Here is a 25,321-nt window from a genome sequence, read left to right as displayed (position 1 = left end):
ATTTATCTTAGCATGTATTCTAGCGCCCCCTGTACTGCTTTTGCATTTTCTGGTCATTCGTTTACATGATGGCTGCTCAGTCATTATCAGTAGGCAAAAGCAGCTACAACTTCATGATGTCTTCTGGTGTAGTCATTTACAATTATAATTTAACTATAAATTACTCTCACTTTTCCTTTACTTAAAATAGGGCATTATATTAATTTTTGACATTGTATGGATAGGCAGATGATAATTATCTATTAATTTTATTTCAGGATTGTAAAAGGGGCAAAGTATATGCAATAAGAAGGGAGCGCTGGGTCTGATCATATTGAGAACAACTGCCGTGCTGGTCTGGCTCTTGGCTCCCTCTCTGACTCTATCGCCTACCATACTCCCCATTCAAAGCCCCCCACCTTGCTCTTCCTCAAACACCACAGGAACATTCCTGCTTTGGAGGTTTGCAATGTTTCTTCCCTCTGCGTGGAATGATCTTCCCCCATACATGAACTGCAGGGCTTGCTCCATTCCTTCCTGCAAATCTCTGTTCAAATGCCATGCTCTCCTCCTACAGTCCTTTCTGACCATCTGATTTAAATATCTCTCCACCACATCGTGCTCTCTCTCTTTTGTCCTGCGTTATTCTTCTTTAGTCACTTATTGCAACCCGAGACATTGCTGATTTGTTTTCTTTTGCCTCCTCTCTCTAGAACGTAAGCCCCAAGAAAGCAGAGACTTCATTTGTTCGTTGCTGTTTCCCAGTGTCTGGTACAGTGCCAGACACAACGGGCAACCAATAAAACTGAATGGATAGATGAATGTCTTAAAGGCCAAAGGAAGTGCTGGTAGGAGCCTGAATCCAGCAGGCAGCTTCCAGGTCCCTCATTCCCAACTCAGACAGTGCTACCATGCTATTAAATGTTTGGGATATTGAACATTCATTGAATATTTCTTTTGAAGATAGGTTTCCACAACTGAAAAGTATTGGTGAGGATGTAGGAAAACAGATTTGCACTCACTATTCGTGAGAATGTAGGTGGTTCAGCTTTACTGGGGGGCAATGTGGAAGTATGTGCTAAGAGCCTTTAAAAAATGCGGTATATTTGACACGTGTTACTTTGCTTAAGATCATTTTACTCTCACGTAATTGTAAGGTAAATATTATTAACTCCCCTGCACAGATCAACAAAGTGAGGCACCAACAATTTTAAGGAACAAATAAATTACAAGTCAAGGACCCATATCTAGGTTGTCATATGCAATCCTAGGGCTTTCTCCACCATTTTCCATTGTCTGCTATTTCTGTGTTATGCTACCTAACTCCGTAAAGCTAAAAATTGTGTGACATACAAAATCTTTCAATTCTTAGTGCCTAGTACAATGATAAATATTGCAGGTGCTCAATAAACCTTTGCTAGAAGAGGGAATAACTCTCTGAGCCACGAAAGTCTCCATAGATGGTGCATGACCCATGGAGACAATGACAGAAACTGCCCCAGTATCTCTTCTGCCGTGTTCCATAGTAATAGAAGGTGAACCTTGGCACTCAGCTGCCCAGAATAGTGACTTTCTTTTCATCCTCTTTTATAGCTAGATGCGGTCACATGACTAAATTCCAGCTCATGAAATCCAAGCAGAAGTGGTGGGCAAGTTCAGACACATGCTTTTCTTGTTTAGAGCCTTCCCGCTGGCTGGAATACAGATGTGATAGCCGGACCAGTCATACTAGACCTTGAGATGACCTTGGTAATGAGTGTCACAGTCAATGAAGCAATAAGATGGCAGGATCCTGGATTCCTAACTCTGCAAAACACCCTATCAGTCCTGCACTACCTTTTACATGACCTTTGTACAAAAGGAAAATAAACTTCCATCTCGTCTAAGTCTCAGTTATTTTGGGTTTTCTGATTATCTGCACCCATTAGCTACCCAGAACTAGTTCTATTAGGGCTGCCACTTACTCTCATTTCCTTGTTACCTGATATTTGGTTAAACCGATTTGGCATTGTACTAGTGACAGCCTATATGAATTATGCATTCCATCTGGCATTTTTAAAGATTCTTTTGTAAATGGATATTTAATAAGCTTTTTCACTTAACCCTAAAGAGCAATAGAACAGAGTCATGCATAAAAAGCCATAATTCAGTGAACTGTTTAATAATCACTTTCCAGAGTAATAACTGATTGTCAAAGACTGTACATCTAAGCAGGTCTCAACAGCATAATGAAATCAGAACAATGACAGTGTCTCAGCTGTCTCAATCTTTCATTTCTTCTGAACTCTATTTCTGATGATTAAGAGATGAAGAGCTCGAGTTGGAGATGTTCTTAAGGGGAAATCTGGCTGAAATGATGAGGTCTGGATTTATTATAATCTTCTCATGTGTGCCTAATAAATTTTTGTAAGCCAAGCAAAGGACAGGAATTTTATTTACTGTATTATCTGTGAGATCTGAAGAGAAGACAGACTACCAATCTAAAAGGTGAGGAAGGAGAAGAAGATGCAGAGGATGTTACTTATGATCAAGACTGGTCAAACTGGATGACTAGTAGGCTGATTAGCAGTTAACCACGTGATCGTGGCAATCCTGCAGACTGACTTAGATAATATCCAAAACATTGGCTCTTCCTCCTGGCTTTTGGGAATTCTTGATAAGGCCACCGACACACTCTATTCTCTCAAGTCAAGGATTCTCAACAGGACCCCAACCCACCATAGATAATACGATTTCAAGCATGTCAAAAGTAGCTCCTCTTCCTCAAAAGGATGGGGACTCATAACCCTTATGTGTTGGGCTAAGAAGAGAAAGTACTTGTGGGTATTTCTTCACTTTGAGAATAGCTCAAAGATTTCAGAATAAAATAAAACTAATAAGGTGAAGTAGAAGTGGGTCAGTCTGTTATTCTGCCTTTATTTGACATGAGAGATGGCAGATAATGGAGATTTTATCTTTAATTCATATTAACAGCAACCTAAGTTGGCAGAATCAGTGATACGTGGCTGAATGTAACTGGTTAGTGATCATATAACCAACTCCTAATATCATCACTACCTATAATTCGTCTCACCTGCATCCTTTCACTTTATGACACAATGTGGTATCTTAGGTGCCCAGCCCGGGTCCCATTCCACACCCACCATTTCTACCACCACCACCAGGCTCTGTGAGCAGCAACTTCCTGTTTCTTGCTGACTTTCCCCAGGCCTAAGTGTGCCAGGCTCAGAAGTCATCATCAAGAGGCCATGGGTGGCCATTCCAGGACAGACAGTGTGATGGTCCTCCCACCATTGCAGAGTCATCACAGAGATCTGAGAGGGGAGAAGTCACAGTGAGAAATAATTCTGGATACCTTGGGTCTAGATCTTAAGACAGTGAAGGAAAAAAGGAAGGGAAGATGGAGGGAAAGAGAGAGAAAGTGCCACCAACATGACGTAATAACAAGAGAAACACTTCTCATCTGGCTGCCAGAAGAACTAAATGGGTTCTGGTCCCAACTACACTAATTAGCTGAATGGCCTCACAAGAGTCACTTTCTCTCACTAGGTCTCCATTTTGTTTCTATAATACAAAGTTAGTTAGGTTACCTCCCAGCTCCAGAAACTATTTTAATGAAAAGTGAGGGTTAGAAAACGCTACAGGAAAATTCATCACCAGGACTCTGAAAGTTCTCTTCCGTATAATAAGAACACAAAGTAAAATATGTCAAAGAAAATTTATTAAATGAGAATTTATTATTTTTAGTTTTAATGCAATAGCCTAAGAATTTAACCTTTTTTCTACCATGCTCATAAAAACTCATAAAGATAATAAATACAGCTGATTTTGTCAAGCCATCATCCCTTGCCACCAAGGTGAGACCAAGATTCAATGCACTTTGCAGTGGACTAAGGACACCGGGTACTTGTAAAAGAATATTACCCCAAAATGAAATATATATCCAGCACAACTAGAAAATGTGCTGCACAGTCTGTTAGACTGCTTTTGTTTGGATGAGAGATGCTCAAACATGATTGTGGTTGGCTTGTTCTCAAGATTTTGATTTTACTGTCAAAACTGTTTATCTATCCATCCTTAAAACCCACATGTTTACCTATTATGCTTTAAAACAAGCATTGTAAAGAATACAGCTGCCTAGCTTCGGGCTGTTTACAGCTACAGAATGAATGACTTAAACTGCAACCAAATACTGTTCTTTGCAGTAATAAAAAATAAACAGCTTCTCGTGTACAATAAGTCACCGTGTAACCTAACTGGGATATTCAGTTGGTTCAATATGCTGTCAAGGTAGCCATATTATCCTGAGCCCCAATACCAACTTTACATTTTAAGAAACTCTTTTAAATTGGATGCACTCTTTCCTCTCATTTTACACAAAATAGATGAAAATCATGGCTTGAAGATATTACAAAAATTACCCTTAACGTGGACTAAAACTCTACGATGTGAAGTTGGCAATTAGTGCTGGATTTTAAATATCCAGTTTATCAGCCAGTGCCTATCTCACCTCCCAGTGAAGGAGATTCTAAGCCCTTACACTAGTCCTGAAAATTTAAAAGCATGAAAAAGGTCTACATTAGGAAATCAAAGCTGAAATTGAGTTACGTATCGAAATAACAATCCAGGGAGGGGAAATGCTTTTATTCTAAAATCCCAATAATTGTACCTGAAGTAGCCAGAAAAAGCATTTATTTTGCTAACATTCAAAAACTCTTCACTTTACCTCACATGTACTTAAAGCCCCGGTATATGTGAAAATGGATCACTTTCAAGATCCAAATGCATTTGTCCTTTACAGTCCAAATTAAGGGACTTTATTACACAAACAGGCAAAAGAAAAAAATCACTGCTGGGCAGCATCTGTGCTAAGAATCAGAAAAAAAATACATCTGAATTCTATAATAAATTAGCATTTCATTTTTTAAGTATCTCTGTATTTCAATCTTGAAAAAAAAAATTCTCATGGAAAACAAATTGCACTTGTATCCAACAAAGAATGCTTATTTTGAAGGAACAATCTCTAGCTTGGTTCAAAATCATCACTACAATCAAATCAGCTAAAGGAATAGGAATTTTCCTTCAAGAACTAATACAAAAATCTTATTTTCCACCTTTTAAAAATGAATGAAACCTAAATACATAAACATTTTGTATTTGTTGAAAGCATCCAAATGTTGTCTGAGAGATTTTAAAATTTCGCAGAAGGGGCTGGCCCCGTGGCCGAGTGGTTAAGTTCACGCGCTCGGCTTTGGGGGCCCAGCGTTTCTCGGATTCGGATCCTGGTGCAGACGTAGCACCGTTCATCAGGCCATGTTGAGGCGCCGTCTCACATGCCACAATTAGAAGGACCCACAACTAAAGAATATACAACTATGAACTGGGGGGATTTGGGGAGAAAAAGCAGGGAAAAAAAACTTGACAGAAAAGAAAACTAAATCCAGTAACTTCTTAACCATTACATCTTTTGTACTAGCTGAAGCACTTATGTCTATGAGGACAATAAAGTACCATACAAAAGGAATTTGTGAGAGAAAAGTGTAATAAAGGTGTCTGTCATTTTCTCTAGAAAAGATTTGCCCAAACTAGTCCCTCCCAATTATACTGGTGTCACTCAAACGACAGAGATTGCTTGTCTTCGCCCAGATCCTGGTGGGTTCCCTGATTTAGACCTCTAATGAGCAAAAATTTGTTCCTAGGACAGAGAAAGGTGAAATGTGAAAAGCTAAAAGCCAAGGAAATGTTTAAATACTATGGAATAATATGCAGCTATTTCAAAGAATAAATTAGAAGTCATAAATATTGATACATGCCCATGGATATGTGTCAAAAAGTTGCAGAGTAATGTGTACCATATGTTCTTATTTTTGTAAAGAAAAAAACCCTATGGATGTGTGTACATATGTGTACACATTTGCACTAAAGAATTAAGATAAGTGTAGAAGGATAAACAACAAGAAGTACAGATTACTGTTGGCGAGTTAAGGAGGCTTTCATTGTCGGTGCCATCAAGTGGATTCCGACTCCTAGCAACCCTGTGGACAGCAGAGTGGAACCCTGCCGGGTCTTTATGTGTCATCCTCTCCCCTTCTGGTGCTCTGCCAGACAATGCCCACCGCTATTCATCCAAGTTATTGCAGGTATCAGCACTTGATTTCTTTTTATTGCTGAGTAAGATATCAATTTACCCTTTGAAGGACATCTGGGTTGTTTCCCGTTTTTGGTTATTAAGTAATAAAAGCTGCTATGAACATTCATCTCAGGGTTTTGTTTGAACATAAATTTTCATTTCTCTAGGATAAATTCACTGCCTTACCTGTGTCCTATAAATTTTGACATATTGTATTTTTATTTTAATTTAGTTCAATTTTTTTATTTCCCTAAGACCTCCTCATTGACCCGTGAATTATTTAGAACTGTATTGTTTAGTTTCCAAATGTTTGGAGATTTTCCTATAATTGTTCCGTTATTAATTTCTAGTTTGATTTTATTATGATCAGAGAACACATTCTCTATGATTTTCTCTTAGATTTATTGAAGTCCTTTTTATGACGCAGATATGGTCTTAGTATATATTCCATGGACAGCTGACAAGAATGTGTATTCTGTTCTGGTTCAGTGCAGTGTTCCAGAAATGTAGATTAGACCTTGATGGTTGATGGTGTTGTTGAGTTCTATATCCTGGGGGAATTTCTGTCCAGTTTTCTATCAATTATTGAAAGAAGGGTGTTGAAGTCTTCAATTTAAATTGTAGATTTGTCTATTTCTCCTTTCAGTTTTTATTTCGCATACTCTCCAGCTCTGTTGTTTGGTGCACACACATTTAGGATTGCTTTGTCTTCTTGGTGGATTGACCCTTTCATCCTGTTATAATGCCCTCTGTGTCTCTGGTAATTTTCTTTGTTCTGAAGTCCACTTTATCTGAAACTAATATAGCCACTCCTGCTTTCTTTTGATTAATGTATGCCGGCTATATTTTTTCATCCTGTACTTTCAACCTGCCCATATAGTTATATTAGAAGTAATTTTCTTCCAATATATATAACATATATATAATTGGGTTACATATATATAACCCAATTGGGTTATACATTTAATCTGTTTGCCAATCTCTTTTGATTGGTATATTTAGACCACTTACATTTAATATAGTTATTGATATGTTAGCGTTTGAGGGTGTCACTTTATTTTTTGTTTTCTTTTTGTTCTCTCTTTTTTGTTTCTCTGTTTACTTTCACCTGTCTTCCTATGGGTTACATAATGCTTTTTAGAATTCTACTTTGACTCATCTGTAGTATTTTTTGAGTGAATCTCTTTGTATGCTTTCTTAGTCATCACTCCAAGTATTACATTATATACACATAACTTATCACAGTCAACCGGTATTATCATTTTTCAATTATAGTGAAGCATAGAAACCTTACCCCCCTTTATGTCTGTTTACCTTCCCCTATCTATAATTGTCTTAAATATTTCTTCCACGTACATTTAGAATAACATGAGACAGTGTCATAATTTTAGCATCAACCATCAAACACAATTTAGAAAGCTCAAGAGGAGAAAGGAAGTCTACTGTATTTAGCCATAGTCTTTGTTTATTGTCTTCTTTCTTCCTTCCCAGTGTTCCAAGAGTCCTTTTCCCAATTGTTCCTTTCTGTTTAGAGAACTTCCTTTAGCCATCCTTTTAGGGTAGGACTGTGAGTGACAGATTCTCTTAGCTTTCCTTTATCTGAGAATGTCTTGATTTCCCCTTCATTCCTGAAGAATAATTTCACTGAGTATAGAATTCTGGAAGGACAGTTCTTTTCTTTCAGCACTTGAAAACCATTGTGCCCTTCTTTCTGGCCTCTCTGCTTTCTGACAAGAAAGCCACGTCATTCAAGTTGTTCTCCCCTGTAGTCAACATATTGTTTCTCTCTCACTGTTCTCTAGATTTTTTCTTTTTCTTTAGTTTTCAAAAGTTTGACTATTATGTGTTTTGGTGTGGGTTTCTTTGGGTTTCCTTGGTTTGGGGTTCCCTCAGTTTCCAGGACTTCGATGACATGAAGGTTAGATCTTTTGTTATAGTCCCATAAGTCCCTGAGGCTCTATCCATTTTTTTCCCTGTCTATTGTCTCTCTGTTGTACAGATTGAGTAAGTTGCATTGTTCCATCTTCAAGATCACTGATTCTTTCCACTGTCCTCTCCATTCAGCTGTTGAGCCATCCATTGAGATTTTGTGTGTGTGTGTGTGTGAGGAAGATTGGCCCTGAGCTAACATCCGTGCCAATCTTCCTCCATTTTACATGGAATGCCACCACAGTGTGGCTTGATGAACAGTGCTGGGTCCACACCCAGGATCCAAAACTGCAAATCCCGGGCTGCAGAAGCAGACCATGCAAACATAACCATTATGCACCAGGCAAGCCCCCATCCACTGAGTTTTTTTTAAGTTACTGTATTTTTCAGTTCTAAAAATTTCCATTATTTCTCTTTATATGTTTTGTTTCTTTACTGAGACTATTTCTCTGCTAAGACTTTCATTGTTTCAAGTGTGCCCATTGAAGCTTTTTTTTTTTTTTTGAGGGCCACTTTAAAATCCTTGTCAGATAATTTTAACACCTCTGTCCTCTCAATGTTGGTATCAATTGTCCTTTTTTCTTTCAAGTCTAAGTGTTCTGGTTCTTGGTATGACAAGTGATTTATTATTGAAACGTGGACATTTTGGGTTTTATGTTATGAGAGCCTGGATCTTATTTAAACTTCCTGTTTTAGCTGGCTTTCTCTGATGCTGCTCCAGTAGGGGTAGTACAGGGAGGGCAGGAGCTGCCTTATTATCACCAGCTAGGGGTAGTAGTTTGAGTTCCCAACTCAGTTGCTGTTGACACCAGGGGTGGGGGCCTCTTTATTATTTCTGGGTGGGAATAGGAATTCTGGCTCCCACTAGGCCTCTACTGATGCCATCCTGGTTAGGAGGGATACGAGTGTCTCATTGCTCTTCCCCATATGGCCTCCAGTGACACCACAGAGACACCACTAAAGCTTCTTTGCTGCTGGGCAGTGTTGAAAAGTCCTGACTCTCCACTGATACCACCTCAGTGGGGAGGGGATTGGGGTACCTTGTTACAGCCTAGTGAGATTAGAAATCTAGGCTTCTCACTCAGCCTTGGCTGGTGGGGGTGGGGATAGGGCCATAGATTTTGCTTCCATGTTCGACTAGAACAGTGCAGTTATTGTCCAAAAGTTTTGTCTCGCTAAGCTGCCCCTTTCTTGATCCTTTGGCTAAAGAGAGCAGGTTTTTCTTGGGACTTTTTCTGTCTGCAACCATTGCATTCTTAGGTTTCCAGCTTCGTTAGCTCCAAGTCTGGGACATATGAGGCAAAAAGAAAACCTGAGGACTCATCACTGTGTGCATCCTTGGATTCTGAAGTCCCTAGCCAGTCTGTCTTCTTCTCTCCACCTTTTGGAATCTTCTCATCTTTGTCTTATATATAATGTCCAGGGTTTGCACTTTGTTGTAGTTAGCAGGCAGAACAGAGAAAAGTACATCTATTTCATCTTCCCTGAAGTGGAAGTAGGTATAAGTCTTATGATGTAACATATTCTAGTGAGCTAAACATTATTTGTTTATAAGAGACCTTGGAACATGAATTTCCTCTTACCCAGGTCATGTCAAGCCATTTTTCTTTTGAGCTGTATGGCCAAAAACAACTCTACATGAAAGAGTAAGGATGGGCTGACTCCTTAATTCTCAGTTAACATCTGGAAGGTAGTCTCTGAGCTCCAGTCTCATGTAATTAGGATATATTTTGTGATGGATAATACTGAACTCCTCAGTAAAACAAACATAGGACCTTATAACATTTCTACCCTTCCTGCCATAGTGTATGCATTCTGTTTAGGCCAGTGGTTCTCAGATGGTGGAGGGTAGTGGGTGGAGTGATTTGGCCCTTCTCCCCAGGGTCTCATTTGGAAACATCTAGAGATATTTCGATTGTCATGACTTAGGATCGGGGGGAGGTGAGAAAATCATGCTACTGACATCTAGTGGGTAGAGGCCAAGGATAATTCTAAACATCCTACGATTCACAGGACAGCTACCCACAACAAAGAATTAGCCAACCCAAAGTGTCAACAGTGCCAAGGCTGGGAAACCCTGGTTTCAATGGTTGACCTACATCTGATAGCTAAGTTTAATCTTCAGATATTCTGTGCACCCATTGGCCTGTGTAATGGAACTCTGAACGGCGGGTCTGGAATGGCCTTGTCCAAGCTCTAAACAGAGGCAACACTCCCTGACGAGACTGTCTTATCCTTTGCCTTTCCCTGTAGGGACTGCTGTGTGGCTCCAGGTTAAGATGTCTAAAGTGAAGTATTTCTTGCTCATCCTGGAGAGAATGTTGTTTATATAAAAGGTTTAAAACAAACATCCTTATTCCATTCTTAAGAATTTTTAAAATCATAATTTAGACACCACTTTTACATTTGCATTTTATTGTGCTCTCTCACCTATCCAGCCACCTATCTCACCTATCCAGCTATTTAAACAAATTCTCCATTGTTCCCTAATAAAACTTCTGAAACCACTTTTCTTCAAAATAATGCAAAGCTCTGTCTTCTGGAATTGTTGGAGCAGGGGGAGGCAAAATTTAAAGAGCAAGAACAAAATCTAGGCTGCACTAAACATCAATATCACGTAAGGCAGGGATGGGACTGAAGCATTTGGTACCTGCCAAGTCTTATAACACAGGGCTAGGCCCCCTGGCTCCTGACTCAGATGCTCCAGGCCGCTCTCCTACATAAAACAATTCAGGTCACCAAAAAAGGATACACAAGAGAAATGGAATGCCAGAAAGAATAGAATTCACTGTCCCAGTGTTCGTTCGTCATTTGATACGCTCCCTTCTTATATCCTACTCTATTTGAACTCCTCATAATGTACTCTCCCTTCTGGGCCTTTGCTCTGAAAATGTGACTTCCCCCAAATGTACGGGACCTCAGAGTTGGTTTCTAATGCAGTTGCCTCTTCATGTCAAGTACCTGACTATGTCATCGAGTTCCTTCTCACAGGGGCAGACACCGAGGCCTTTGTTCTGTTAAGGCTCTCCAATGCGCGTCCTGATTCCTTTTTGTATTAGACCCAGAGACCTAATTAGAAATACCCATTTTGAAACGGCCCGAGCAGTCACACTGATCTTGTTCAGTAACTGTGGGGAGGTGTGGGTCTTAACTGAAAACATCTGTCCTACTCCACTGACAAACGTTAGGTCAAAGGCGACACTGGGGACTCTTGTCCTTACATGTTTTTGTTTCTGTAATGGGTTTTATGATCACATTCCTTAAATCACAGCCAAGAGTGTATTCTGGGGTTGAAACTATTTTAAAGACATAATGTGGCAGCAGTATTCTGTGTAGTAACAAGAGGTTTGGCGCTGCAGCCAAGAACAGTAACAGAATCTTTTTCCCCCTGTCATTCTCATTGCCATTCTCAAAAAAGACTATGTCACTTTTTTTCTCTTTCTCTCTCTCTCTCTTTCTGTACAGGACTCAGATTCCCTTCTTATTATTTTTGCTTTGAATGTCCCCGCCAGAGCAAAGTCTATATAATGGACAAAATATCTTAAACTATGATCCTATGCAGTTTTGCTTGCTGCCAGGGACATATCACAATCAACAGAGGGACGGTCCTGGCAAGGGTCCAGTCATCTCTGGGGTGTGAACGCCTGGGGGGAATCCCAGATCTGCCCTGCCTTCATTGTGGGACACTGAGCCAACCCCTTAACCTCAGTGAAGCTAGAGAGCCTCCTATGTCAAATGGGGCTCTTACAGGTATCCACCTGATGGGATTGTCCTTGGGACAAAAATGCACATAAACTGTGTCCATGGCTCTTGGTACATAAGCATCACTTATAATCTCTATAATTGGGAATGTCTAGGAAGTAAATTTTTTAAAAATATTTTAAGAGAATGGTTTTCACTGAAAATAGAACTCTTTCAACTTCTTGATAGTAACACATTGATCTTCTTCTTAAGATATAAATTTACTGTTAATAATGCTAAGCTGTAACAGAAAAAAACAGTTTTTCATATGAAACATCTGTTATTTCGATACTAAATAATCACAAAGACTTTGAAAGGAAAGGTTACCAGTGATGTATTACTCAGGTCTGCAACTAATGTTCTTTGAACGAGTTTTTGAAATAACTTCTTGATTTCTTTCACTTTGAAAAGAGGATACAGCCCCTCGATGGAATACTCAGTAATTCAAATTCAAAAGTCAAAGGACTCGAATAACGCCCCAGTGTTTTGTCTAGCTCATCACACACCAGAGGCACGGAAATGTCTTACGCTACGTCTCCTAAAGGTGCATTTACCCAGGAGCAGTATTACTCTCCTTCTGGTTCACCTACTTCCGTCTTAAGGTCGTAGTTGGGCCCGAGGACGCTCTGGATGAGCTCTCTGACGGTCTGGTCGGAGGCCAGCTGGGCCTCGGACTCCAGGGAGGCGATGACCTCCTCGATGGTGGTGGGCATGGCCCGCGAGGGCCACGGGGTCCGCAGGCCGGCCTCCCGCGCCGCGCCGGACAGCGCCCTCTCGCGGAAGCCCTCGCGGACCGTTCTGCAGGTCGAGGCGGCCGAGCCCTCGCGCAGGAAGCGCCTGCGAATCCACATTCTCTGCGGCCAGCCCGCCGCCTCCACGCCGCTCTCCTCGCTGGCAATCGAGCTGCCCAGCCGCCCGGCCTCTGCGGGCGGGGCCGCCTCCTGAGTCGCGCGGTGGCCGCGGGCCGAGTCGAAAGCCGGCTTGGAGCCCGCGGGCAGGGGGCTCCGCGGGCCCGGGCGCGCCCTGGACGTGACCCTGTCCGCATGCGCCGGCGGCGGCGGCCTCAGGACCACCGGCCTGGACGTGCCGGCCCCGGAGGCGATGGCCGGCGGCCTGTGGGGGGGACGCGGCCGCAGGAACGCTGAGCTCCGCAGGTAGAAGGCCTGGGGCCGAAAGGGCCGCGTCCTCCCGGGAGCCGCCGCCTGGCTCGGGCTCGGGGGGCGCGCCCGCTGCAGGGGGGCCGTAGCGCCTTTAGCCCGAGGGGACCCCGATGGCTTTTGGGGTCCAGCCTGAGCAGCGCCGCCCTGCGCCCCAGGCCGGGCCGGGTCGGGCGCCTGGAGGCCGCAGACGGGGCCTCCATCCACGGCCGCCTTGGAGACCAAATTCTGCTTGAATCGGAGGAAATCCTTTCTAGTCTCCTGGCGAACCTTCTCAAGCTCTTTAAAGATGTACGATTCTTCTTTGTATTTCAGTCCAAAGTGCTTCGAAATCGTGGACATCTCGACTAATTTGTCCTGTGAAATAACAGCAATATATTAATATGTATATATTTAAAATAAAACTGTTAATAAATAAAATTCCAGCTCCAAAAAAGCTTCTCAGGGTAGAATGCTCCCCGTGCTTCCTGAGGGAGGAGTGGGAGGATTAGTTTATAGTAAGCATTTTAAATCCAACCATTGGCCTTTTCTGCCAGCCCTGGTGGTCAGCGGTTAAGAGCCAGCGCTCTCACCAGGGTGCCTCGGGCTCATTTCCTGGTCAGGGACCCACACCACCTGTCTGTCAGTTGTCACACTGTGGCAAGGCTGCATGTTACTGTGATGCTGAAAGCTATGCGACGGCATTTCAAATACTAGCAGGGTCACCCGCGGTGGGCAGTTTTCAGCAGAGCTTCTAGGCTAAGACAGACTAGGAAGAAGGACCTGTCCACCCTCTTCTGAAACAATTGGCCGTGAAAACCCTATGAATAGCATTCACTGATAGAGCACCAGAAGGTGAGAGGATGGTGGAAAAGACCAGTTCCACTCTGCCGTCCACAGGGTCCTAGGAGTTGAAATCCACTGATGGCACTAACAACAACTGGCCGTTTCACAGGAACCTTGGAAACCCTTTAAAGCAGTTTACAGTAGGAACTTCCAAAACTCCTACTGGCTTTATTTTAACGTTTCTTTAGACTATAATGTAGTGTCCCACTTCCAGGCAAGAGAGACCACAGAACGCACAGGCATAGAAAATCTAAAGTCACCCTGTTATGAGAGAATAGAGGTCATCAGCTGTGACCTGGATCCAGCCCACAAAGATATCTTTCAATTGCTTCGTTTTTCAAAAGTATTAATTCATACCCAACAATTTTAAATTGAGATATTTTCACATAAAAATCCAAATTTAAAGTTTCTCTGGAAAAAAATAAGTGAGGGCTCTGACAATGCAAGGGCCGAATCCCTGCTCTTATAGGAGGGTAGCAGTTTCCCCTTCCGCCTCCAGCTGGTCCTGGGCTCTCCATCCCTCACCCAGCCCACTTCCCTCAACGTGTCACCTGAGCTAGAGCAGAATGTATGAAGGGAGAGAGGTGATCAGCCACAGGGTGGGCCGCAGCGAGACCATGAGGCCTTGAATGCCGTGTTTGTACTTTTTCTGTGGGCTACTGGAAAGCACTTAAAAACTTTTAACAGAAAAGTGAATTGATAAGATCTGGTGTTTGGAGGAGATTAATACTGAGTGGGAGAAAGAATAAAGGGGTGTGGGGGCAAATAAGAGTCTCTGCCCTTGGTAACAAAGCAGAGTGAAAATATAGACAGAACAAGGTAAAAGTGATAGGATCTGGCCAATGATTAGGAATAAATGGGAGCAATTAATGCCCCCTCATAAAATAGGAACTTTGAATCACCCTGATGAAGTCTTGGTCATAACCAAGTCCATCACAAAGCTATTCACTGAACTGTACAGTTAAAAATGGTTAAGATGGTACATTTTATGTGTATTATCACAATTTAAAAAAAAAACAAACTCCTGCCTTTCATCAGGGCCAGCTATGATCATAAGTGGATTCTGAGATCTTGAGAGCTCTAAGGTCACTACCAAAAGCCAGGCTAACAGGAGATATAAACAGAGAAGGGCCAATGACAGATCCTTTGGCTCCTCAAGTGTGGGAGGTGGGAGAAGCAAGAACAATCAGAGTGTTCGGGAAAAGAGAACAGAGTTCCAGAGAACCCAAGAAGAGGACAGTTTCAAGAAATAAGGGTAAAACAATGAAAATAAACCAGAAAATAATAAATTAGAACAACTAATTTATTTTTTAGAAAACCCAAGGCCAAGATTCTCTGAAAATAAAATGAAATAATAAAGCAGAAACATCTCTGGAATATCATCATTATTTGCAAATATGATTATCTACCCAGAAAACATAAGCACTAAAGAACTATTTAGAATTATAATAGTGTTCTACAAGGCATTTAAGTTAAAAAAAATGTATACAAAAAAGTAACTTCCTTTACACAAACATGATCCATTGAAAAGCATAATGGTAAAATTCCAGTTATAATTTATTTAAAAGAGTATCTAGGAATGAACATAACAAGAAATGTGCTGAAACCACAAGAATAAAATTTATTAATTTTACTGAAGGAGATAAAAAGAAGACTCAACTAAATAGAGAGACAGTTAATGTTTTTTGGTGAGAAAACCAAATATTTTAATTATATCAGGTCTTCCCAAAATATTGCACTGGTTTAATGTCATTATAATCAAAATCTAAAAATGATATTTTGGACTTTGAAAAATAATTCTGAATTCATTTGAAATAACAAACAAGGTGGTTTAGCCAAAATTTTGAAAAAGGGAAACAAAGAAGCATTTGTCCTGTGAGATAATTAAAACTTACACAGATATAAGAACTAAAACTGAACACTGCTGCTAGAATCACTGGGTAGACTGAGTGAGCGAAAGAATTAAGAATAATATGGGTTATATTACAAAGACAACATTAAATTGATGATAAAAGAATTATTCAATAAGTTGTGCTGAGGCAATTGGTGGACTATTTGGGGGGAAATCACACCTCATTTTATGCCATGCACCAAAATATGATGGATTTAAGACAAATGTGGAAAATATTTTCTTATTTTACTTTGCATTTCTTTGCTTATCACCTATTCACATTTCTTTATTGTGTTGAATTTCTTTATATCAACTCATAAAAGAGTTATTTTAACAATCACATTTCTTCATCTATCATGTAATATGAGCAATAAGAAGAAAATATCCTTTTTAGCCTGTAAATATACATAGTCACATTGCTTTTAATCTCTAAAATATCCACTGCTGGTTCTCAAACCCAAGAGCCTGCTACCTGGCAACTCTCACCTGAGAACCGATAGGCTTTCTTTCTCTCCCCAGCTCTACCAATGACTAGACCTCGGACAATTCAATTCTATCCATAACAAGATTTCATATTAAAAAGTGAAAATAATAATCCATTGCCTCTTTTCCAGGCCAGAGTATATGAACATTAGAAATGATTTCTAAAGCCCTTAAGGAAGTTTTCCTGTTTAAAAAATGCTGTCTAATCCTCCTCCTAGTGTTGTGGCCGTTATTGTTTGCACAGGTGGTAATATGTTCTTACTGACACCGTCTGCAAGTCTTCCTACAGAAGGCTGAAAGGTAGTGACTGGGACAGAGCCCGGACCAGAAACACACTGATACCTGAGGAGAACCTGACTTGATTCTCCCAACTGCCTTCCCTTTGTTGCTTAGTTCCCGCTTGGTGTTCCCTTCCCAACTTCCCCCAGACCCTTGCTTTGCTATTGCAGTTTAACAAGCGTTCGTTGTTTAACGTTTCTCAGTACATTCCTCTGAGTTCTTCACAGGAAAGTTGTTCCTTACATGTAAAAATAAACCAAAAGAAAATAGAACTTCTAAATTTCACGGGAACTTCTATTGTGTTTTTCAAAGTAGGTGGTATCCCAATGCTAAATGGGCCAGTCCATCAAAGCTTGATGCCTTTATAGCCCCCACCCACCCCTCAACGCTACAAAATATGTAAAATGATTTTTAAATATCCAGTCTCATGGGAAAATAATATGTTCTCTTTTTCTTAGTAGCAATTTATTAAAAGAAAGAGACTAGTTCTGGCTTGGAGATACCCAAGGGAAAACAATGTAGCTGTCCTGAAAGGGGAAAGTATTAATCTACATAAGAGGTCAAGCCTGCTGCTCACAAGCTAGGTTGATTAGCTTTACCCTACACTTTAAAATAGGACAGAAGGTGCTTGAAATCTTTGCAACCCAAGCAGTAATTTCACTCTTCTCTTCTTTCCCAGTTATTGGAACTCTGCCTCTTCCTTCCTCCTCTACCAAGAGGCTCAGTGCCTGAGCAGTGAGGTAGTCCCAAAAGCCAAGAGCCAGCCTTCTCTCCTCTCCCACAAGGTCTGGGCAGACATAAGGAGGAAGCTTTGCCAAAAACGGTTAAAGCCCCAGGAGGGTTGCTTGTGTGAATTCTCTAGACTCTGGGATAGGTTGCTCTCTGCTTCATGCAGTTTTGGCTGCTCCCCCTATTGGAACAGAAGATCAGAAACTCTGCTCTAGATTCTAACTAAAGTAGAAATAAATAGAGCAGACCACCAGATGACTTAGTTCCAAGCTACATGAACACCTCACAGAGGGAAAGGAGTTCTTCATGTCAGGCCTAGCCCATCAGAGTATTACACTGGGAATGGACCCAAAGCCACAGCTGGTTCTATGGATTACCTGGCCTTGACCTCCTCCTGTATATTGTCCCCTCAGTGGGAAGGGTGACCCATTGAGGACAAAATTTGCGTTCTCTTGGGTCCATCGCCAAATATCACCTCAATCCACTTCCTAAATTTCACACCACATCAACTTCCAATACACAACACTAAAGTTCCAAAAGAAACACCAAAGCCCAAGGATAGTCCATCTCATCACATAAAATCTTTAGCACTGCAAGGAAAGTGAAAATATTCTGGAAAGCAATATTTGCTTTTGAAATATCAGCAGTAGAAAGGAGATCTGTTGTGCACTGATTATAATTTATGAGAAAGTCTGAAAGGAAATATACAAACATTTTAACAATTTTGCTAAGAAAATGGAAGAATAGTAATTTTTTCTATTTTTCCACACTTTCTATAATACTTGTTTTTGCTGCCTTTAATCCTAGTAATATCAATAATAGTAACTAACATTTATATTGTGCTGGTTAAAAATGATATAGAAAATAGAGAAAAGCTATTTTCAAGCTCAGAAAAGACTTTTTTCTAAACTATTCAGAAGCCCATAGAAATTTCAATGACTGCAAAAACTTAACTTATTCAACTCTTTATAACCAGTACCTAGAGTATGCACATATCTCTTGTGAATATACCTACACACATACAAAAATACATACATACTTGCAAACATAATGGGTAGTGGAACAAGAAAACATTTTCCCTGCCTTTTTCTTTTTCCCATGTTCTATTTTTCCTTCTTGGACTTTCTTCATCTAAGTGCTTAAACAGCCAAAATAGGAAAATGAAAGAATTTTTTTAAATTATTAACATCATGCTTTTGAGATGTTAAATGTTGCATGCTCTCAATTTCAAAAGCAATTTGTTGTATTCCACATCTTACAGATTAATCCCCCACTAATAACAATTTATAAACTCTAGATAAAACATAAAAAACAACTACCTGAGGATTCTTAGAAATAAACAAAAGCAGGCAGATTGTGAAAGAAAGTCAAAATTTATGGAAACCCTATCCTGGAGGTGAGTTTCCAGGCTTATTGTGGCTTTTCCCTAAATGCCATCCATACTGCAGAACGGCATAGTGCAAGTAGCAAAAACTTTAATAGAAAGCCCTTCATCATTCCAGTCAGAGAAAAGAACGAAGGCAATTACCACCACTGAGGCGTGAGAGAGAAACCCCAGAGGCAAGGGAGCCAGAGAAAGTAATCCCCTAGTTCTGTGTCTAAACCCCCACACAAGTCTAGACTGACCTCTGAAGCATGAAGATGTGGAAGAAACTCAAGGCAACACAGCAAATGCTTAAAAGAGCTGAACAGAGATTTAGCTGAACTTAACCTCCAACCACAGACAGTGAGACAGAGCTTAAAGTGAGTCAAACCTGGTGAATTGCCTGCTGAATGAAAAAAATCAATATTCTTCAGAGGGATATAATAGAACCCAGAGTCTACACAGCAAATCATTCACAATGTCCAGGAAATAACCAAAATACACTTGGCATTAAAAGAGCTGGGAAATGTGACCCATTCTCAAGGGCAAAGACAATTAATAGGGGCCCGTCGAGAGATGACCTAGATGTTGAAATTATTAAACAAGGACTTTACGGCAGCTATTATAACTCTGCTCAATGAAGTAAAAGAAAATACGCTAAAGATGAATAAAAAATAGAAAATCTTAGCAGAGAAATAAAAAATAAACAGAAATTTTACATCTGAAAAAAACAGTATTTTAAATAAAAATTGACTAGCAGAATGGAGATATCAGAGAAAAGAGTCAGTGAACTGGAAGATAAATCAACAAAAATTACACAATATTTAAAAGATAGAGCAAAAATCTTTAAGAAATAAAAAGAAGCCTCAGAGTCCTGTGAGACAATATCAAAAGCTCTCACATATGGGTAATCGGAAGCACAAAAGGAGAGGGGAGAATGGAGTGGAAAAAATATTTGAACAAATGATATCTGAGAACATTCCAAATTTAGAGAAATACATAAATTTATAGGTTCAAAAAGCTCAGTACATTCCAAGCAGGATAAAGTCAAAGGAAATCCCATGTAAGCTGCTGGAAACCAAAGACAAAGATAAAATACTGAAAGCAGACAGAGAAAAACAACACATTATTTATAGTATAACAATTCAAACGACCACAGACTTCCCATCAAACACCACTGAGGCCAAAAGACAGTAAAACAAGATTTGTAATGTGCTAAAGGACAAAAGACTGTCAACACAGAATTCTATATCGAGCAAGCATATTCTTTAAGAAAAATGAAGGGAAAATGAAGACATATTCAGGGGCTGGCCCCGTGGCCGAGTGGTTAAGTTCGCGTGCTCCGCTGCAGGCGGCCCAGTGTTTCGTTGGTTCGAATCCTGGGCGCGGACATGGCACTGCTCATCAAACCATGATGAGGCAGCGTCCCACATGCCACAACTAGAAGGACCCACAATGAAGAATATACAACTATGTACCGGGGGGCTTTGGGGAGAAAAAGGAAAAAATAAAATCTTTAAAAAAGAAAAATGAAGACATATTCAGATACAAGAAAACTAAGAGAAGGACTAAAATCAATAAATGAATTTTCCACGTTGCAAATCTAGAAAAAGAGGAGTTAAGTATACCCAGAGTAAATAGAAAGAGGTAAGTATAAGGACATGAATTAATTCATAGAAAACAGACAAACAATTGAGAAAATTAACAAAGCCAAGAGCTGGTTCTTTAAAAAAAAAATCAACAAGTTTCTAAAAAGTCCTAGCTAGACTGTGAAGAATAAAAGAGAAAGAACAAAAATCACCTCTATCAAGAATAAAAAGAGGATTTTCACGAGAGATCCTAAAGATATTAAAGGATAATAAAAGAATATGATAAACAACTTTATGCCAACAAATCCAACAATTCAGACAAACTGGGAAACTCTCTGAAAATTTCAACTTACCAAAGTTAACAGAAGAAACAGAAAATCTGAATAGTTCTATATTAAATAAACTTATTTATTACCATAAATCTTACCACAAAGAAACTTCCAGGCCCAGATGGTTCTCTCAAACACTCAAGAAAGAAATAAGATCAGTCTTACAGATTGGTTTCAGACAATAGAGGAGGAAGGAACTCATTTTCTGAGACTCGCACACCCTAATACCAAACCTGAGAAAATCATTTTTTTAAAAGAGAAAATTTATGCATCAATATCTCTCATGAACATAGATGCAAAAATCTTTAATAAAATATTAGCACATCAAATCCAAAAATATATTTTTAAAAAGGATAATATATCCTGATCATATAGAGTTTATCCCAGGGTTGAAAAATTCATTTAGCATTTGAAAATTAATATAATTCACAATATAAACAGAATATAGTGGGGGGGAAAATGATCATTTCAATAGTGGACAATCATTTGACAAAATCTAATACCCATTCATGATAAAAATAAATAAATACATCTGGGCATACTATGACTCATGGAGAACATCCTCAATCTGATTAAGAGAACTTACAAAGAAACTTACAGGTAACATTATATTTTTGCTTTCCCCCAAAAGTGACAACTAGGCAAAAATGTCTCAGCTCTTACCACATCTATTCAACATTGTACTAGAGGTCCTGGCCATTGCAATATAGCAAGGAAAAGAAATAAGAGGGATAAAGATTGAAAAGGAAAAAGTAAAACTATCCCCATTTGCAGATGACATAAATTTTAGGTTAAAAATTCCAAGGAATCTGCAAAACAATTACTAGTGCTGAGTGAATTATCAAGGTTATACAACACAAGGTTAACATACAAAATCAAGTGTATTTTTATACACTAGCATCAAACAATTGGAAAATAATGCCCCCCCCAAAAGAACATAAAATATGTAGGAATTAATCCAACAAAAGATGTCCAAAATCTCCACACTGAAAATTACAAAATATTGCTAAGAGAAATGGAATACCACCATAAATTTATGAACCATTTTTGTAAACTCGATGACTCAATATTGTTAAAATGACAATTCTCCACAAATAGATCTATAGATTCTATACAATCCCAAACAAAATTCCAGCAAGCTTTTCTATAGAAATTACAAACTGATTCTAAAATGTATACACAAATTCGATTGACTTAAAGTAGCTAAAGTGACTTTTTTTTTTAGGAAGATTAGCCCTGAGCTAACATCTGTTGCCAATTCTCCTCTTTTTTGCTGAGGAAGACTGGCCCTGAGCTAACATCTGTGCCCATCTTCCTCTACTTTATATGTGGGATGCCTATCACAGCATGGCGTGCCAAGCGGTGCCATGTCCGCAGCACCTGGGATCCGAGCCAGCCAACCCCGGGCTGCCGAAGTGGAACTTGAGAACTTAACCGCTGCACCACTGCCGGCCCCTAAAGTGACTTTTTAAAAGAAAAAAAAAAAAAAAGCTAGAGGACTTACACTACCCTATTTCCAAACACACTCTAAAGCTACAGCAATGGAGACAAAGGTCCTGGCCAATCACAATGCTGAATAAAGGAAGCCAGACACAAAAGAGTATATATTGCATGCTTCCACTTACATAAAATTCTAGAAAATGCAACCTATTCTATAGTGTCACCCAACAGATCAGTAGTTGGTCCAGCGCCTGAGAAGCGGGTGGACAGCGAAGGGGGCAGAGGAATTCTCCTGATTGCAGTAACTCTTTTAAAGGTGTATACGTCTGTCAACACTCAAGTTGTACACCAGTACGTTATACAAACCGGACATTCTGTACAGTTCATTGAATAGAAATTACATCTCTCTAACGTTGTAAACAGGAAAAAACAATTCGTTACACTTTTATATTTGCATGTTAAAAATAAGAACTCTTGAACTTTAAACTCCTGCAGTGGTAGTCCCCAGTCCTTTCATTGCGGATCTGTGGCCTCCAAGGGCAAATACTCCTAGCCCTAAGCCTGCACGGTCCCACTGCCCCCCAAAGGGCTGTAGGGCCGCTCTCAAGAAACAGCGTCCGATTCTGAAATTAGACACACTGACGGTGCGGGGCGGGGGGGGACGGACACACGACGATGGTGAGTGGGGGAGGGGCACCTAGTGGTGTTTAAGGTTTGCCCCAAACAACCAGCTCCTGACAAGGGAGGGCAGAAAAGGTCAGCGAGTTGGAAATTAAATTCCCTCCACCGTGACCTTTCACCCTCCCCACAACCGCCTGATTCCTCGCCCTCTTTGGCCTTCCTAACGCCTTCTCCCTTCCCCACAGCCCGGTCGTCACAGTCTACCTGTCCTTCCCTTCCACCAGCTTTTCACTCCTCCCCGCTCCGCGTCACCCGGGCTCTCCAGCCGCAATCCCAAAGCAGCCCAGCCCCTACTCCAGCCCCAATCCCTTCTCCACCCCGAGCCCTACGTTGCCCCCTGACGTTCGCGGAGATCGGAGCGGGTTAGAGAGGTGGCACGAGGCGACCACTGCTCCGCCCCAATATCGCAGCCTCTCCTTCCCACGCCTCCCAGACGAAGTCACCGCGCCCCGGCAGCATCCTCCTCTCACCCTCCTCCGGGGACGGCCCTGCTCCCATTCAGGCGGCGGGAAGGTTGGCACCGCCGCCGCCCGGCAGAGTACCCAACCGGCCTTTCGGGGGCGGAGCGGCCGGGTGGGCTCGGACCCGGTGGGTGGGAAGGAAGAACGCGCTTCGTTGCCCAGCAACAAGCCGCGCCCGCCCCCTGCTCCCGCTCATCCCTCCGCGCAGTGGGCGCCCACCCCGCGCGTGCCCACCCCGCGCGTTTCCGCGCCGCGGAAGCAGCTCCGGGGCGGCCTCGGACTGGGGGTGCAAACCCAGGGCGAGCGGGCTCCGCTCTCTCGGCGGTGACGACGCTGGTCCCAAAGAGCCTCTTGCGCTGGAGACGCCTAGATCCGCCGCTTTTGCCCAACTTGACCAATTGCTTACTTGGCATTCTTGTTCTTTCTACATTTAAACGAATAATGCTGGACCAAGAGATTTAAAGCCTTTTTTTTGGAGGAGGAGTATGTTTTTAAACTATATGTCTGCACTACATGCCAATTAAAGGTACATTTCATAAAGAGAATCTTGAAATCAAAGGCATGAGATTCACTTCTGGAGAGTTTCTGTTAGAATCCCGGATTCGGCCGTATTCAGAGTTTTTGACGTCTGAGGTAAGAAAGGTTATAAAAAGCAATAATTGGCAATATCTATTCAAGTTGAATATACACACTCTATGCCCCAGTGATTGCACCCCCAATAGAAATGCATATACACATGCACTGAGAAACATGTACCCCAATATTGATAGTTTCATAATAGCTAAAAAGTGGTAACAATCCAAATGTCCATGAAAAGTAGGATGCATAAATTAATTGTGGTATATTGATAAAATGCAATATTATACATGAAGGAAATGAGGAAACTTCATCTGTGGAGAACATAGACGAATCTCTCACAATTGTAATGTTGAGCTGAGAAACCAGACACAAAGGAGTACATGCTGTACTTTAAAACCCAAGCCAGCAAAAACTATAGTGCTTATGAGCGCATGCTCAGCTGAAGTACTACAAAGAAACACAAGAGAGTAATCACCGTAAGAAATGGATGGTAGTCCTCTTGGGAGGGGAAGGTGATGGTGAGTGGGTGACCACTACAGAGTCTTAGGGTGCTAGCACTGATCCATTTTTTAACCTTGGTGATGGCTGCTTGAGTTTTTCCTTTGTGATAAGCCATTGTTTTCTGTTTTGTTCATTTTCCTGTGTTATCTTTCACCATTGTTTAAAAGGGCAAAAAAGAAAACCAATTAGACAAAATCGTGTAGATGGCAATGCTTTGCTCAGTGCCCAGTACTTAGCAGGACCTCAAACATCTAGTTTATATGCCTCTACTCTCCACCAACCTCTCTCTCTCCGAATAGTCAGGCAACTAATCAGTGAGATCAGGTAAGTGGCAGATAAAACCTTCTAGAACTCCTCCATGAGACTTCAGATGCTGGAAGGGGCAACATGCATCCCAGAAGCTCAAGACGAAAGGATGCTCCTGTGCTGGGCCTCCAAGCAGCCCACCCGTGGAGGTGGAGGCACTCAGGCACCCTCAGGCATCTGTGAGGAAAGCCCCCATTGTAGAGGCACACAGCCAGGTAGGGACATCTAAAGTTGCCACTTGGGCAAGTGGCTTCCCTCTCTGTGTTTCTGCAACCTCACCTGTAAAGTGGAGATACAACTCTTACCTCGAAGGTTTGTTGCTTTGCTCCATAACATAATGAATTCAAAGATGGTTGCTGAATGCGCACAAGATGAGAAAGACCTGCCTTCTCTGAGGTTTCATTGCACCCACATCACATCCCACTGCCCAGGGGGTGCTCCATGAGGGGGCTTCACTGTAAGCATGGGAGTAACCTGCTCAGACAATAAGTAAATTACTTTTCTTTGCTAATTAAAATAAGCAAATAATCAAACTGCATAGGAAGTGACTAATTATTCTTGGTACCATCCTAGACACTGCACAAAGGTAACATATAGACCATGTTCCCGAAATGGAAAAATTTAAAAATTAATGTACCCTTGAAATATGTCTATAATATGGTAAGGAAACAGTTTAAATGATAAATAAATATTGTTCCCTAATACTTTTTATAATCAAAAACAGTAGCTAAGTATTCAGATATCCTTATCATAGTGTAATACAATCCATGAGCTAGATACTGTTAACTTCATTTTATAGATAAGGTACTGATGGTCAAAGAGATTAAGGATTTACTTTGGGTCTCCAAGGTGGAAATTAATACCGTGTTAGGAACTCTATTCTAGGCCTACTGGAAAGGAAGGAAGGAAAGAAGGGAGGGAGGGAGGGA

General features: G+C 40.9%; 1 protein-coding gene across 1 annotated transcript in view; it reads right to left on the bottom strand.

The window, feature by feature from the left end:
- Positions 1-23,134, bottom strand: part of TTC6 (tetratricopeptide repeat domain 6) — a 188,494-nt gene extending 165,360 nt beyond the window's left edge. Inside the window, exons 1-2 of the mRNA XM_023622813.2 lie at positions 23,016-23,134; positions 12,370-13,293 (exon numbers count right to left, since the gene is read on the bottom strand). Of these exons, the coding sequence (XP_023478581.2) occupies positions 12,370-13,278 (909 nt within the window). The 5' untranslated portion in view covers positions 13,279-13,293; positions 23,016-23,134. The remainder of the gene's footprint in view (positions 1-12,369; positions 13,294-23,015) is intronic.
- Positions 23,135-25,321: the final 2,187 nt, after the last annotated feature.

The sequence above is a fragment of the Equus caballus genome, chromosome 1 (assembly GCF_041296265.1).
Source record: "Equus caballus isolate H_3958 breed thoroughbred chromosome 1, TB-T2T, whole genome shotgun sequence".
In the NCBI taxonomy this organism is placed as follows: Eukaryota; Metazoa; Chordata; class Mammalia; order Perissodactyla; family Equidae; genus Equus; species Equus caballus.
This window is presented reverse-complemented; position numbering and strand designations above follow the sequence as displayed.